This window comes from Gallus gallus, chromosome 5 (assembly GCF_016699485.2).
Source record: "Gallus gallus isolate bGalGal1 chromosome 5, bGalGal1.mat.broiler.GRCg7b, whole genome shotgun sequence".
In the NCBI taxonomy this organism is placed as follows: domain Eukaryota; kingdom Metazoa; phylum Chordata; class Aves; order Galliformes; family Phasianidae; genus Gallus; species Gallus gallus.
In genome coordinates this window covers 37,582,460-37,598,654 of record NC_052536.1, presented here as the reverse complement: position 1 = coordinate 37,598,654, position 16,195 = coordinate 37,582,460, and the positions used below count along the sequence as shown (strand labels likewise).

The 16,195-nt window shown below is 48.9% G+C and overlaps 2 protein-coding genes across 6 annotated transcripts in view; one reads left to right on the top strand and one right to left on the bottom strand.

The window, feature by feature from the left end:
- The first annotated feature begins 27 nt into the window (after positions 1-27).
- PROX2 (prospero homeobox 2) lies at positions 28-14,710 on the top strand. 4 transcript variants are annotated; one of them, XM_040701856.2, is made up of 4 exons: positions 28-2,441; positions 4,426-5,921; positions 6,305-6,694; positions 6,761-14,710. In XM_040701856.2, the coding sequence occupies exons 2-4, from the start codon at positions 4,485-4,487 to the stop codon at positions 6,944-6,946; spliced, it is 2,013 nt and encodes a 670-aa protein (XP_040557790.1). In that variant the 5' UTR covers positions 28-2,441; positions 4,426-4,484; the 3' UTR covers positions 6,947-14,710. The 4 variants fall into 4 exon arrangements, 3 of the variants coding, with proteins under 3 accessions (XP_040557790.1, XP_015143172.2, XP_040557788.1); XM_015287686.4 differs by having other exon boundaries at positions 28-5,921; positions 6,305-6,406; positions 6,500-6,694; XM_040701854.2 differs by having other exon boundaries at positions 28-5,921.
- YLPM1 (YLP motif containing 1) overlaps positions 9,330-16,195 on the bottom strand; it is a 46,773-nt gene continuing 39,907 nt past the window's right edge. For both annotated transcript variants that reach the window (XM_040701849.2, XM_040701851.2), the window contains one exon: positions 9,330-11,199. In XM_040701849.2, the coding sequence (XP_040557783.1) occupies positions 11,183-11,199 (17 nt within the window). In that variant the 3' untranslated portion in view covers positions 9,330-11,182. The remainder of the gene's footprint in view (positions 11,200-16,195) is intronic.

Genomic DNA, 16,195 nt, shown 5'->3' with positions numbered 1-16,195 from the left:
GCACGGGCCCAGTTCCTGAGTGTTGGTGGAGTCCGGGTGTGGCTTGCTGCAGGGAAGCGGCTCTGGTGGGCTTTCTGCTCACCTTGGCGCGTCCTGCCGTCAGGCTCGTTTAGGATGGAACTGCTGTAAACGTCAGCTTGATTAGAAATGGGCAGGGAGGTCACCTCACAGCTACAGGGAAATAAGTCTGGGGGAAAACATAACAAACCGCACACAGAAGCAAACAACCAACACCAGGCGAAAAGATATAAGCAGGCTTCGTTGGAAAGGAATATAGCAGGTCACAGAGAGTCTAGAGTGACCTGATGTGACGCAATGGAGACAGAGCCAGGCTCTTTCACCGGTGCCCAGTCCCGCTCCTGAGATACACTCCATGTTTTGAAAATGTCTGAGGGCGCCCCCACTACCTTCTGTTTTCTGCCCACTTCCAGGCGAGGAATGGTTGTTGGAATAAAACACAGCTTACTGCAGTCTCTGAGAAGTAGCCTGGGAAAGTCAGAACTCTGTCTGGCAATCAGCATCCCTCAAGATTACACACGCATCCTTAATTTAGCTGCTGGTTAATAATACATCAGTGGTAAAATGCAACCTTCAAAACAGTCTCCTAATATAAATCTGCAATGAATATCCTTGGTAAGATTGATGAAAAATCAATAGGGTGTTGCCTCTGAGGCTTCAAAGATGTGCTGACTGCTTTAAAACAAGGCAGCTGGGTCAGAAAGGCTCTGCCAGGGGTCTCTCTGCGGTCTGTCTATAGAGGGCTGAGACCCTTGAGTAGGACTGCCCCATGTCAGCTGCTTTTAACCACAGCCACCTGCCTACCAAATGAATGAAACAAGCATCACTGTGATTATTAAGTACACAGAGGCAAGGCAGATGGCAACCTGGAAATGGAAGAGGCGATTTGGTTTTGTCTAGCTCCAGAACTTCCATCTGCTCTTGGCCTCCCACACCAAATGTCAGGCAGCTCCATCCTGGGGCAGAGGTTGGGACGTGCTGGTGGTAGGAATGTCTTTGCAGTGCCCTACAGTCAGCAAGGTACCGACTTTGCACAGCACTGTTGAACGTCCCAAGTTGGAAGGGACTCACAAGGATCACTGAGTCCAACTTCCGGCTCCATATAGGACCACCCAAAATTCAAACCCCGTGTCTGAGAGCATTGTCTGAATGTCTGAATCAGCTTGGAGACACAGCTACTGCCCTGGGGAGCCCGTTCCATGCCCAGCCACCCTCTGGTGAAAAGCCTTCCTAACCATTTCCTATAGCGTGGACCCCTGGCATCACCACAGTGGGGGACATCAGAAGCACCCGGGCACCTTGAGCAGGAACTGGGTGCACCTGAAGCTCCAGGCCATGGGTACCACTTGCCTCTAGCCTGGTGTATTTATGTCATCTCACAAATGATTAATTGTCTTGGGTCTAGATAGGTGCTGTCAGATTAAACTGCGGCTTCCCAGCCCTCTCAAGGTTGTGCTAAGTGGTGGGATGACTGTGCAGTGTTGCATGGAGGATGTTGGATGGAGCTCTCTGCTCCAGGGATTGCCTCCTCATGGGCCTCAGCCTCTCAGCTGCCACAGCACAGCCGAGCTGCAGAGCCTGACGGACATCACATAATGCTCTGCCATGATGGATATGGGGAACTGATGGGCTGCTCAGCCTAGCGCTGGTGATGTCTCAAAAGCTGTTTATTTGACATTTTTGTCTGTCTGAGATGTTTTGCTCAAGGTTGAAGCTCTGCTTTAAGTTCCAGACGTCCTTCTTATCTCTGATAAACAGCCTTCCCGAGATGGGATGTTTCTCTTCAAAGATCCAAGACAGCCATAAATTAGACCCACAGGGACAGCATCCTTGAGATGAGGGCACAAGTCCAAAAGAGGAACCAATCAGAAGAGACTAAATGTCCTTGTGCCCAAATACGGATAAAGCGAGGGGTGGGATGCCTCCCCAAATGACCCCTGAAGACCCCTGCGCAAGCACAGAAGATTCAGATATGTTATGTGACCTTATACTTACATACACCTGTGAATATGTAATGGATAGGTGTCACTTCTGTATTAGATAGGCGTATAGTGAAAACTTTTGACTATAAATGGAAGCCAGCATAAAGACTCAGAGCACTTGATTTGTGGGAATATTCCACCTTGTGCCCTGCCCAGAATAAAGCAATGTCTCCTCTCCAAACACTTGTCCTTTTGAATGTGTTTTGGGAGATATAGAATCAACAACATTGTTATCATCTCTGTAAGCCTGGGGGATGCTGAGGCAGGTGGCCGGACCCCTGGACATCCATCTGCATATTCAGGAGTTGTTCCCAGCCGGTTGGCTGCCTCCAGCCACCCCACTCCCTCTTTATAGGACATGGGCGTAGCAGGAGGACTTGCCGGGTGGCTTCTCCAGCATCCCGCAGCACCCAGCACGGATCCTGCACCTTGGCAGCCCAGGTGAGTGGGGCACAGAGGGGCACACGGCTTGAGCTGCGGCCCTTCACTGGAGGCAGAAATAGGGCAGCTTGGGAAGGCTGTGGGGCGACAGGCTGTCCGGTGCACGGTGCTCCCACAAAGAAGTGGATGGGGAGCTCTGGGGGGTGGCTGCTGCCTGGGGAGGATGTATCTGCCTGCTTCTCTGGGCAGCTTCATTTTGCTTCCTGTTTTTTTTTCCTTCAGTTTGGAGGAGCATCTGCTTCTTTTTACTATTGTGGAAGCCTGCACTGGTAAAGGCTGGTAGCAGGAGCAGGAATGGGAGCACCCACCTGCTCAGTGCAGGGAGAGGACCCCGTTAGCAGAAGCAGTTTATTTGGGTCAGGACATTGGGCCAGGTCTAGATACAGATTGATGCCGGAAAGCCCCTCGCTTCTCCCCCATTCTCCAGCTGAGGCTCCCTGTGTGGAAAGTCTGAAGAATGAATGAGATATATGTGTACCTTGCATTTGCTGTGTGGCTTTACCGTCGGCAGCTATTACTCTGAGGAGCAGTGTGTGGCTGAGGGTGAAGCAAGCTGTGAAAGGGGCGAGCAAGAGCTGCCGGCAGCCGGGCCTCGTGCTGACCTTGGGCAGAGCAAGCAGCCACACTGCTGGGGAAATGGAAACCTCACAGCTGGGAGGGAGGGGAGCCTACATGGAGAGCAACAAGTGCTGTCAGGCAGCCTGGAAAATGGTTTATCACAGACAGAGCAGCAGCAGAGGATCCAGAGAGGTGTGACAGAGGAGGGGAGAGGGAAAATGGTCTACCAAAATGATGGGACAGTGCAGTTTACAGGGAAGACAAGCCCAAGGACCTGCACTGGAGTCATGGTGCATGATTTACCAAAGGTAGAGCTGCTCTCCCAAACACCAACCTGGAATAAAGGGCTAATTGATAACAGGTGACCTGCTGAAAAGAGTGCGTAGAGGCTATTTTAAACACCGCTCAGTAACCCAGAGGAGGACTTGCCATAGAGAAAAGTCATGGGGACAGGAGATTAACAGCACTGAAAACGATCTGATGTATCTGGATGTAGGTGAAAGAATCTCAGGAGCTTTAAAGATGGCTCAAAAAGGCATAAACCACTTCAGGCATGCAGAGCTGATGCTAATTAATGTGGTTGGTGAGGCAGCATCCCATAGGGATTGTTACTCCGTAACGGCCCGGGACATGAGCTTTTGCTATTCGTGTTTCAAAGGAGTCAGAGCGAGCGAGAGGAGGGGCGGCTGGCTGCCTGCACCCAGTGGGACAATTTTAAGCTCGAGGCTGCTGGCTCAGGAATTCTTCTCTTCCCCAGTAATCCCCTTCCCTTTTATTCTCTGTTTTAACAAGCCCTTAGCAGCACTATCCCAGCACGTCCCGCTAGTAGCGGTCATACTGTGCTTTTTCTGCTCCTAGCCCCTTGATGTGCCCCTTCCCACCAGTCCAGTGTGATGGGATGGCAGATGCTGCTCATCCCAATGCCCTCAGGGCTCCGACTGCTCCATGCTATGAATGCCTTCTGTAAAGCTCTGGCTGCTGTCCCTATTCCCGGGCATCCTGACAGTGCCCAGTGGCAGCTGCAAACACCTTTGTCTAGGTGCACCTGGAGGGAAGGCTCTATCTGGTGCTCAGTGCCCTTGTACCACAGTCCACGAGCTCAAAGGGGACTCTTGCCAAAGGTGATCTCCCTTTCTGTTTATCACTATGTGCCTATGCCCCACACACCTGAAGCTCCTGTTTCCTGGGGGCAGGGGAGAAGCTGTGGTCAAGGCACAGTGAGATGGATCTCCAACCCTTCCGGGGCAAAGCTGTGGTGCAGAGAGCCCTCACTACCGGGCACATTCAAGGCCCAAACCGTTGCAAATGGGCTCCAGGCACCACAAATGCCTGCTGTCAGGTGGGAGCTGGGCAAATCTGTCATGTCAGCATGCATGGAGGGTACGTGTATTTGGTTCTGCCAAGTGATATTTTGCTCTTTCTTCAGCTCTGTACCTCTAGCTGGCAGAAGCATCGCTGGGAACGCCCGCCAGTCTGTCCCTGGAAATGATCCCCTATCAGCTGCAGGGTAGCTCACTGGTGCCCAGACAGAAAGAGGACACGAGGAATGGCAGGACTGCCCCTGAGCAGGACAGAGGCTGTACTACCACAAGGCACAGCCAAGGGCTGAAAACAGAGCCCAGTTTCCAGAGGGACTCTCTGTTGCCTTCCCCTAGCTCATCCCTCATGTCACAGCTGCTCAGCCAAGCAGCAGTTAGCAGGAGCCTAGATCCATGCACCCTTTTCCCTTCCTCTGCAGCGGAGCTGCCCCGGGGCTACGAATTTGGTGTGCCTCTCAGAGAAGCAGCACAAGCCCTGGCTGTCACCAGAACCTGTGGCCCTGCTCCCGTGCCCTGTGCAACTGATGGGGAGCAGCTCTCTGACGAGTACCTACAAGCCAAGAGGGCTAGAGTGGAGAGCATCATCCAAGGCATGAGCCTCCCTCCAGCCCACCAGGCCTCGTATATGGGCAAGGAGGGAGGTTTGGGGCAGGGCAGGGAGAGGGGCGGGGAAGTGCCCCACCAGGGCAAGAGGAAGCCGAGGGTGTCCCAGCAGCAGGGTGTGAGGGTGGCTGGGCAAGGGGCACCTGCCACAGGCAGCCTCCACACAGCAGAGTGCCAACAGCTGAGGGAGCAGCTCTGCTTTCTAGAGCAGCAGCTGAGGTGTCTTCAGAAGAGGTTCTCCCACGTCTGTGACTCTGGGGATTCTGCCCAAAGCCAGGAAGGTGCTGAGAAAGTGCAGCTGCTCCCTGAGAAAGCTGGAGACAGAGTGGACAGGGTTGGTGTTGCCACCACCCACCATCCACACGCAGCCACTTTTTGGGAGAGCATCCTGGAAGCGGATGGGCCCAGTGTGGGGGAGGATGAAGAAGGCGGAGGCAGTGCAGGTGTTCTGCCCTCAGTGGCCAGGGTGCTCTCTCAGGCCCTGAAGCACGAGCTGGCTGGAATGACGTCCCGTGTGGTGGACTCCGTCTTGAAGACTCTGTGGCCAAAGGCAGCCGGCCATCTCCTACAGCAGCAGCTAGAGCTAGGGCCAGATGCCAGGGGAGAGTGTTTTCCTGCTGGGAAAGGCAGAAAACCACTTGCTAAGGCACCTTCCCCGAGCACCCTGGGCTCACCTCGGCCAGAGGCACCATCACTATCATTGGGGAAGAGGTCTCAGGTCAGATCCTTCAGCCCGGAGGGCGTCAGAAACCCCCATCAGGCACCCAGTGTGGGTCACAGGCCAGGCTCAGCTGCCCCGGCAGTACAGGACAGTCAGCTGCTGGGCCAGCTGCTGGTCTACACCCCGCACAACCACTGGGGCAGCCCTACTGCCTCAGAGAGGTGGCCCCTGGAGCCCCCAGATGCATGCTGGGCAGTCACCAAGCTGCGGCCGTTGGCAGTGAGGCCCCTGGGCCCAGGCACAGTGGAGGGGAACAGAACAACCCTCACCCCTACCTACGTATCCTTTGGGGCAGATGGAGTGGCCTGGCTCCTCAGGGACGCTGATGGAAAAAGCCAACTCTCCACTCCACTACTTAAATACTGACTGGTCAAACACTGGAACAACCTTCCTAGAAAGGTGGCTGATGCCCCACACCTGTCAACATCCAAGAGGCATTTGGATAATGTCCTTGTTAATTTGTTTTAACTGTCCTGGCACAGGTTTCCCAGAGGCTGTAGAGTCTCCTCCTTGGAGATTTCCAAAAGCCACCTGGATGTGGGCCTGGGCACCCTGCTCTGGGACCCTCCTCAGCCATCCTGTGACACCAGGCTGTAGGGATGGGCTATGGCAGACCAGAGCTGCCGTGTGCAGACTTTCCTTGACTCCAAGCCCACATCTAGGAGGCTCTGACCCCTGGCCACCTGAAGAAGGCCAAGCTGATGTTCTTCTTCACCCGCTACCCCAGCTCGGCTCTGCTGAGGTCCTACTTCCTCGACGTGCAGGTAGACCTGCTGTGGGATGCAGGGTGGGATCGAGGGGCGTGGGATTTCAGTGCTGGTTTGTTGAGAGCCCACCTCTCCACCGTGCCCGGACAGTTCAGCCGCTGCATCAACTCCCAGCTCATCAAGTGGTTCAGCAACTTCCGTGAGTTCTACTACATCCAGGTGGAGAAGTTTGCCCGGCAGGCCCTGCTGGAGGGCGTCGCAGAGGCCGCAGCCCTTCGCGTCTCACGGGACTCAGAGCTCTTCCGCGCCCTCAACATGCACTACAACAAGGGGAACGACTTCCAGGTGAGGGGCCGGGGTGTGGGGTGAGGGGCCCACCTGCTGGGGCCCCACCCACCCATCTGTCCGCAGGTGCCCAGCTGCTTCCTGGAGGTGGCCAGCCTGACGCTGCAGGAGTTCTTCAGTGCCGTGCGGGCAGGCAGGGATGCCGACCCCTCCTGGAAGAAACCTATTTACAAAATCATCTCCAAACTGGACAGCCACATCCCCGAAGTGTTCAAAGCTGCGGGCTGCTCCCAGGAGCTGCCCCACAACTGATGTGCCAGGCAAGGGGCTCCAGAAGTTTTTGGGTGGGGGAAACCACCCCAACCACTGCTGGTGGGTGAGGGAAAGGCTAGCTGTGCTGGACAAATTCTGGGCTTACGACATTCATTGTTCTGTTTTATTTCTGTCCTATAAGACAGCCTCCTTAGGTGAAGTCCGCAGCTCGCCCCAGGCATCATGATGTTGTGCTATACGTTTTGTTTGGCTGCTCAAAGGCAGTGGTGGTGAACCACGGAGGGAACAAGGAGAGGAAGCCAAATGCCTGGAGCCTGGAAATGGCTGCTCTCCTCCTGGCCCTGCTCCAGCTTTCCCTGGGACCTGGGCCGAGCCACCTTTCTCCTCATTTCCACAGGGCCACAGATCAGGGCAAGCGGCCCTATTTGTTTACAGGGTGGGCAGAGATCCCAGCAGCGGGCATCGTTTCCTTGGCACGGCTGCCCAAGGCGCTGTGCCTGCTCCAGCAGCACTCCTTAGGCCCTGCCCAGAAACAACACAACAGCGTCCAAGGAAAACATCTGGTGAATTCCAGTGTTTCAAGCAGCCCATGAGGATGGCTGGCCCTGTCCGGGAGACATGAAACTGCTTGTGCCAGCCAGCACAAACAGCCCCTTCCCTGCCTCACCAGTGCCCTGCAGAGGAGCTGGACGGCGTGACTCGTGTTGGAAGGGGTCAGGCAGTGTTGGAAGTGCTGTGGGGTGCCTGCTGGGTGCTGGAACACAGCAAAATGCACGGAGAGGAAAACTAATGCTGCACAAGCAGCCCTGCAGCAGGGTGCCTGCAGCTGAACGGCAGCACCTCATAACTGAGCAGTGCAGTGTGGGCAGGCTCCATAGGGGCTGTGTTACAGCGGTCCTCGCCACTGTGAGCGGGGTTAGCCACATTCCCTGTCTGGATTTGTATGTTAATTGCTTGATGTCTGTATGTTGTGCAACTCCAATTCCAAATTTACTCCATCTATTTTTAAATAAATACAGCTTACGTTACCACTTTACATCCCCAGAGACCTCTCCGATAACTTTTTCTCTAAAGCTTTACCCTGGGAATGTCTTCCATTCTGTTGGGAAAGAATAACCCCTCGAGAGAAGGGCTTCAGTGGCTGTGCTGTCGATGATGTGGTGCATACTTTCCTGCAGCCTGGTGGTGCTCAGAACACAGCAGGCCATTTTCACTTGAAGACAAATGCCTGGCACATGGGGAGTTCCATTGGCGAAGTGTGTGTGCTTGTAGGGCTGGGAGAGAGGGAAGAGACTGCACCCACCACCATGGCAACGGTGAGCTCCCCATGTGTGAGTGTGCTGTACAGGTTGCTTTTCCATTTTCCACTAATTATTCAGTGAAACAACGGGGGGAGCACGCTCACATCTTTTGCTGACTCAGTTTTACCTTTAAAGCAAAATCAGCTATTTCTCTGTATCCAAACATCTGCGATACATGCATAATGTCCCCATTACCACCGGTAGCCATCTGCTCTGAGAACAGTCCTGCATTTCCAATTGCATTCCCAGTCCCTCCGCAGTGCTGCACGCAGTCCACACTGCTAACAATAGCAGATATTGCTGAGCTCTAAATACTGCTGTTTCCTTGCCTCCTGGCTAAGCGTCATGAGGCAGCCGAGAGAGGGAGATGTAACCACATCCACGTCCTTAGAGCTTAACACTTACTCACGCCCGTTATTATGCACTATAAGAGCTCTCATTACTCACACAGAGCTAATTGGAGCTTGCGCTTGCTGAATGCAGAGCCTGGGTGCCCCAGCAGCCTGAGGGGGAATTAACAAGCAATTAAAGATCTTGCATTATCTTTAATGCTGCGAATGGCCTGGGTCTCTCTGTAGAGCCTGAACCGGCCCCTGAGGCTCCCAGCTGAAGCAGAGGTTCTTGGAAAGGCCCTTCCCATAGATAGCACCCTGGGTACAGCAGCTTTCTCTGATAAGCCATTGGCCAATGGTCATGAAATCTCAGCGTTTGCTGTCCCATTATGTGCGCTCTTGCTTAAGAGTTCAGAGGGCAACTTTCACTTTATATATTAGTGTCAAACACCATTCGTGCTTTTGCCGTTCCAATAAAACCTGCCCTACAAACACTCGCTGGGACTACTGCCCATTGCCTACCAAGCGACTGTAACCACACAGCATTAAGTCCAATTGGCACGAGCCAAACGCGGCAGCCCCCTGCTGGTGTTTATTGCTCCGGCTTTTGTGGCTTCCTTACTTGTTCTATTGGATTAACAAGGATCAGGCTTCAAAGTGCCAGCCTGTAATGAACAGGGTCAATCTTTTTTATCTCACCACAGTTGCAGAAAACAAGAAGCTAAAGGCAATTGTGAAGTGGAAATCTTGAAGAAGAGTATGAAAAATACATGACTGAGGAAAAAAATGGAAACTTGAAGAAAAGTATTTTACTGAATTACTCAGTGCATGTCATATGTCATTCATAGCTTTATGCAAAGTACAGATATCATTAAAAATACTTTGTATGACTTTACAAAACTGGCTAAGTTAGATATCTGACAACATAAACGCATCTGCACATACCTACATCCCTCCCTTTCTATAAAACCAGCCCTCCCCAGGCTCTCAGAGGGTGGGCAGAATACCCCACAGCCTAAGACATCACTCTCCCTTTCTAGCCACCCAGTCTGTAAATAAGAAAAAGGGAAGAAATGAGGACCACCTTTGGAAAACAAGGTTTGAAGACAAGGTGAGCTCGTGGTCAAGGGAAACATGAGGCCAGCCCCACGTGTCCACACATCCACTGGCATCCCCATGGCTGGCAGTGCAACCCGTGTTCAAATAAAAATTCCAAAGGCTCTTTTAAAATAAATAAATAAACAAAATCTTTAGGAACAGTAGCTACAGTTACAAAGAGATAATGCTTTAGAAATTGTAATTTCAAAGCCACAGCACCCACTTCTCGCGAGCAATCATTGCAAGCAGTACTGAAACCGTTCATGCTGGGAAGTGTCCTGGGCTATGGCTGTGGCCTCAGCAGCACAGCTGATCTTCTCAGCTTTGGCAGCCCGTGGCCTCAGTGAGGCTCCTCAGTGTGTTGTGTTTCTTTTGTTGAAGGCTGTGCGCTAGCGCAGCACTGTGAAGCTCACACTGAGCTCTGCGTGCTTTTCCCTCGCACACCCTGAACTTTGGATGGAAGGCAGGTGCCCCAGAAGAACCACTAGGAAGTGCCCTTTGTACACGTGGGGCTGGCCAACAACAGAGCCACTTGAATGGCACAAACGGCTGCTGAAACTGAGAACAGACAGCTCTGATGTGAGCAGGACCTAGCAGAGCAGCATCGGGGAGCTGGAAACACCATCTTGGTGAGTAGCTGTCCAAGGCTCTTGCCTTTTCAAGCCAAAGCAGGGATGTTTGATTGGTGATGAGTGCTCTGTTTCAGGAACATCATGGAGCTTTCATCATTAATTGAAAGTAAAGGAGTGACAACACTGTACTCACCCACAGGGCAGCACTTAACTGGAGATCTGTGCTATATGTGTGAGCATCTTCTGTCCTGTGATGTAATCAGGATTCTGACAGCAGTGCTTTCTGTGCTTGAAGTAGGATCCCAACTGGGAAACTTGAGGATGGTGGGTTTACCTAGGAAGATGCTGCATTTCCTGTTCTAGAAGGAATCACCTCATTCTGGAGGGAATTCTCTCTGGAGAAGTATTTCTCAGCAGCTACAAGGAAGACTGTCAAGAATCAGAGGCCAACACAGATGTGGGACTATCCCAAATACAATTCTCAAGATCTGTTTCTCAACAAATGTTGAACGTGAAGGCCTCAGTCAGTAGCCTGCCTGTTACCATTGCGAGGTTGTCTTCTCCCCCAGAACCACTGCATGCCCTGCTGCATCAGTCACAGCCACCCACCAGGCTCAAGAGCTGTCCAGCTGAGCCGTCTGCAGTTGTCGTTGCCTGGAAGCCAATGGCAGCAGCAGTCTTCGCAGAGCAGCTCCTCTCTTTGCAAGCGATGCTGGAGCCAGCGTGGAAAGCATTCTGTATGAGCATGGCACCCACATCACCTGAAAACAGCATGTAATGTCCCAGAAGTGAGTTCTGAGTATTCACTGGCTCTTACACAGTCCCCACGACACGCCGGATTTTGATAGTTGAGCAGTTTGCAAAACTCAGTTCACCATCTCTCAGATCTTCTCAGATTCTCAATAAGTGCTCTGGTGCCAGCTCAGTTGCCTTTACTCAGTACATTACTGAGTGCTCATGTCTTTGCAAGCATTAAGTGGCTTCTTCCGCTGCAAAAAGACCACAGAGTTAAGAGCCCCACACACAAAACACAACAATGCACATTGGAAGTTAAAGCTGAGAAAGGACATTTGGGCATAAAATATAGCATCAGTTAAGAGAGCTGGGGAGAGGAAGGCGGGGAAGATACATAAATGCAAGTGCTGTAGATGTAACTCTGATATCATACAGTTGTAAAACAAACCCACAGAAGCAAAGGAGTTGTGACAAGGCAAATATGGTATTACTAAAAATCAGGTCCCACATACGGAAGACCTGCATACAAAAGTCCTAAATCCCAGTACAAAGGTTTTGTGCAGAAATCTCTTTAAAATCTGTTTTTGCTATGAAGGATTTAAATAGGCCTGTAGTACTGGGAAAATTCCCTGCCACACCAATGCAATTCTGTGCCGCTAAGGCGTAGCGCACAAATAGTACCAACCATTACGACCACAGCACAGCTTCAGACATGCAGTGTGCCCCAGCCAACTGCTACGCTTCTCTCCAGTATCACCAGAAGTAGCATTTTTAATACTATTTTCAAAATCTTTGTCTTTTTTTCACACAAAGTCAGGGGAAAAAAAAGGCATCTGACACAGAATGCTGAACTTCAGCTCTTAATTTTTCATGTCTTATTGCCCTTCTGTAATTTCCAGAATTCCCTGCAGCACTGCCCGCCCTTGGTTTTGCTGTTACCTTACATCACCTTTGCCAGGGAAGATGCTGACCATGTGCCTATTTGTACAACATTTTAACAACTTTAACTATAAACTCAATGCAGTCTTAGCAATAGAGGCCTGCCTTCTTCACAAGCGGTGTATCAAAAGAAGGGAACGATGAAACCAGCACCATTTAAGAAGAAGAAAGCAACCTACATATTGCAAAAAGCTAACAAAGTTTCCACAAAACAGACTCCATTTGTACATCCAGTTATCTTGAACTCTATTCTCTCCAGGTCCATAGGAGTGCCCAAAGAGCGTGGGATGGGTCCAACACACCAGACTGAAAGTTGAAAAACAATGGTGGGGAAGGTGATGGAGGCCCAGCCCTGCTGCACTGGACTAATCCAGCTGGAAAACTGAACGTAAAGACAACTGGTTTCAGCATCACACTTTTATTTAAGTTTTATATGACATACAGATGAGCTGGATCTCACACTTGATCATGACTTGTAGAAAAATGCAGAATATATAGAAAATAGCGATAACAAACCTAACTGGACATAAGGAGAGAGGCATATTGCTTGTCTCTCCTGAACATCTACTTTCACTAGTGTCTTTAGCTGCTGAGAAGAGACTTTCTTCATCTTGATGCACATAGACAAACTAAGATAGAAGAAATGCCAAAATAGTCCACAGAAGGAAAATAAATGCTGCAGGAGGTAAATGACACATCTTAGAATAAAATAAAACTCTTAAACTGGAGGAATTCATATACTGAAATCTCAGTCCAAAGGATTCATCTGAGTAAGAGACTGATTCAGAACTAAGTGCATAAGGAATATTTTCCAAGGGAACGGCCCTCATAACCAAGCTGTCTGTGACTAAGAACACCTCCTGCACAAGTGCAGTCACTGCATCACCAGCCCTGGACTGAACATCAACTGCACAGATTTATAAATGGCGTGTATTTCAGAAGTTCTGTTTGATTAGGCATGGTACACAGCTATCCGTGAAAGCAACACAGCACATGTACTTGTTTACAGAATTTATCACCAAAAACAAAACAAAACAAACACCATTAGATACAGAGAAAAAATGTATGAATAAAGAGAACTTCTGCAGTACTCTGAGAGGAAGGACAGTCTCTTGGAGAGCACACAAGACACTACCAAAGAACTTCTCTCCAGAACTCAGACTGCACCTGGATGCTACTGGATTGGATATGCAGCGGGCGGAGCAACTGTGGCTTTTAAGATGGAATTCGAGAGTAGGATTAAGCTGCAGAACCCAATAAACCATCAAAGAACACAAAGTGTCAGTGTGGCATGGGCAGTGTTTTCAGATTTAGCAAAACACAAATCATGCCAGTTAACTTCTGGATACTCCTTCAATGCAGCACGTTATAAATCCAGCTTAGACATGAAAGAAGAGTGCAAATCCACAGTGTTGAGATGACCTTCTACAGCCCCAGTACCAGGCACAACTGACAGAGGTGGGCTGGAGAAACAATTAGCATCGAGGGTCACAGGCTTCATCAATTCCCCAAACTGAACCAGAGTCAAACAGTCACTTCTGGCTTTACTGAGGCGAGCCTAGCTTTTTAACCAGATCTTTGTTTTGCTCCAGGTTTATTTTCAAGTAGGAGATAGTTGCACAGTGCCAGCACACTGCCCCCAGCACAGCATACTCACCATGACTCGCCCCTACAGATTTGTCTACAAACTGATTAAAGGGCCTCTGAACCATCTTCTCAAACAGCATCTCAAGCACACGTGGCAACGAGGCAGTAGCAGACAGCCTTGTAAGACTGAGGAAGCTTATACCCGAGTTTCTTTAGGGCCATCCCTTCAGCTTTGTAGCAGATTGTTGTTGCGTGCTACGAGAAGGGAAGGGAGATACAAACCTTCATATTCCTAGAAGAGGAATAAGGAGATTGTAGACCCCTTGTAAAAGGGTATTGACATTCCTCAGCAACGAAGTGCCTACTACAAAACGTGCACTACATATATCATACGTTGTGCATTTCAATCAAAGTTGTTCAAATTGTCCACGTCAGTGTTTCAAGTATTTCCCTGAGACAGAACTCAGTCTCAAGCTCAATCTCACATTGATGTGAAGTTCTGTGCTTAGATAAACAGGAACAAGCAGGGCTCTTCTTCACAGCTGAGTGTCCTGTGGCGTTGCTTTTAAAAAGTAATGTTTTTACGCTTACAGGTGATACAGTGCCCTTCTAGCCTCAACAGAACATGCAGTTAATTCATGTGCTGCTTCTGTCTGGAGTAACTGCAGGTGAGTATTAGCCTTCCACCTCTTGCAAAGGAAGTTGTCGCAAACATATAATAAGAACATAATGTTTCATTCATTACAGTTACGTAACATTTTATCTTGAAATTGGATCAGAAGTGACACCTCCGCGCTGTGGTTTGGATATTCATACTTATATTTTCTTCATTCCAAGAAATCATTTTGTTCTTTGTTCCAAGAGGAAAGAAGTGAAAGATTCAGTTAGAAATCTTGGAAGATTTCAAAACAAAATTGTTTATTGCTACAACAGACTTAGACTCCACAAATCAAATGCAGCTACTAGCAAGTTAAATCCCAGTGCTCCTCAGATGTCAGCAGTTGTCAAGAGCTTCAGCAGGATATAAGGAGCTATTTTCAAGTTGATACCTCTCGTTAAGGTAGGATGAAGATCTTGTTCCATATGTATGCAGCATGTAGCTTTAACGTGCAATGTTTAACCACTGAGTTTTTTTTCCATGGAAAAGTGGTAGCTTTTTCTTTCACGAAATAGAAGTTAATAGTTTAAGATTGTAGTGGGCAATATTAAACCACAAAAATAAAATGATGGTGGAAATAATTTCAGACTCATGTTTTCTCTCCAATTAAATGCTAACGTGAAAACAAAGCTTTAGTGCCATCTGGTTGCCATTACCTGAAAAGCTCAAATTCCGTGAGATTCGAACAGAAGAGTACAATGAGATCGATCAGATAAGTTAATTTGTCCACATCTTCTTCAAATAAAAGGATTTGGCAACTTCAGTTCAAAGGAAATGGAAAAGCAAACACTCAGAGAACACCAGAAATCTGATCACTTGCACAAGAGTTCTCAGCATCCACAATGAATGATAAATTGAAACAGTGTAGGTGCCCATCATTAAGGCTGTTTTCTGTGCTTTGAACAGCAACATAGCATATTTAGAAGAAAGAAGCTACAACAGAAAAGGCTTCCAGCTGGATCAGCAACAGTGGTCAAGAAAACTGTTCTTGCTGTTTATGTGACATGAAAACTGAGCAAAAAGATAATTTTTAAATGCTGCTTTGGATATCTTGCTTTCCACATAGCATGTAGTGCCAGTCCAAAGTCATTGCCTGTATTACCTACCTGTCAAAACATTTCCCCCCAAGAAACACTGCAGTTGTAATTTCCCTGTAAACAAGGCACCATTTCAAGAACTGGTAAACTCTTAACAGCTGAAGGGGTTTTCATGTATTCCTGAGACGATTAGGTGTTCAAATAGAGCAACATCAGGCATGAATATGGGGCTTACATATGGGGGGGATAGCTTGCATGCCATCCAAATAAATTATGTCAGTAGCTTCCTGCGTAAAGCTGAACATCCACTCATATGCTCTTATCCCAGCCAGCTGAGGAAACAAACATAGCCCCTGTGCACAAATACAAGGGAAGCAATAAGGAAAAAGACTTGAATGATTCAAATTCTAAAATACAAGCCCCAGAGAAAGGTCTAGAGATTCCATGCGAGTCTTCCACGAGTTACAAACATACAAGGAAAAAAAATTCCATCCAGGCAGCTTTAAGGATTCTCATTTTAAATTCCAAATCTTAAATTTCAAATTGATCAGAGACTCCTGACTAGAAATCTAGCACAAAACAGAAAACATCAACTACTTTTCAAAACACTTTTAGTTACCTCTCAATTTCCAGTAATTCCATGTAGACTGTGTGTGTGTGTGGCAACAGTACTACTTATGCTTACCTCATTTAAGCAAAACCATGAACAGAAGAGTGTATTCTGCTCCCAAACAACATTAATCAGCTAAAAAGTGATAATCCACCTCAAATACTGTCAGTAGCAATTCTCCAGCCAACACACATCAGGAAGGTCTAAGGCTCCAGGCTGCAGATCCAACACTACAGAAATTTAGCAATGGCAGAAAGATTTCACAAGCACGAGAAAAATCCAGCAGCAAGAACGAAACAAAAGATTTTCACTGTGAAAAAGGAAGTGGTTGGTCTTGAGCATAAATCAGGAAAGTTACGTGGAAAAGTCGCATGAAGAATGATTTTGACTCTCACCTGTAGGGATGTATGAGCAAAAGA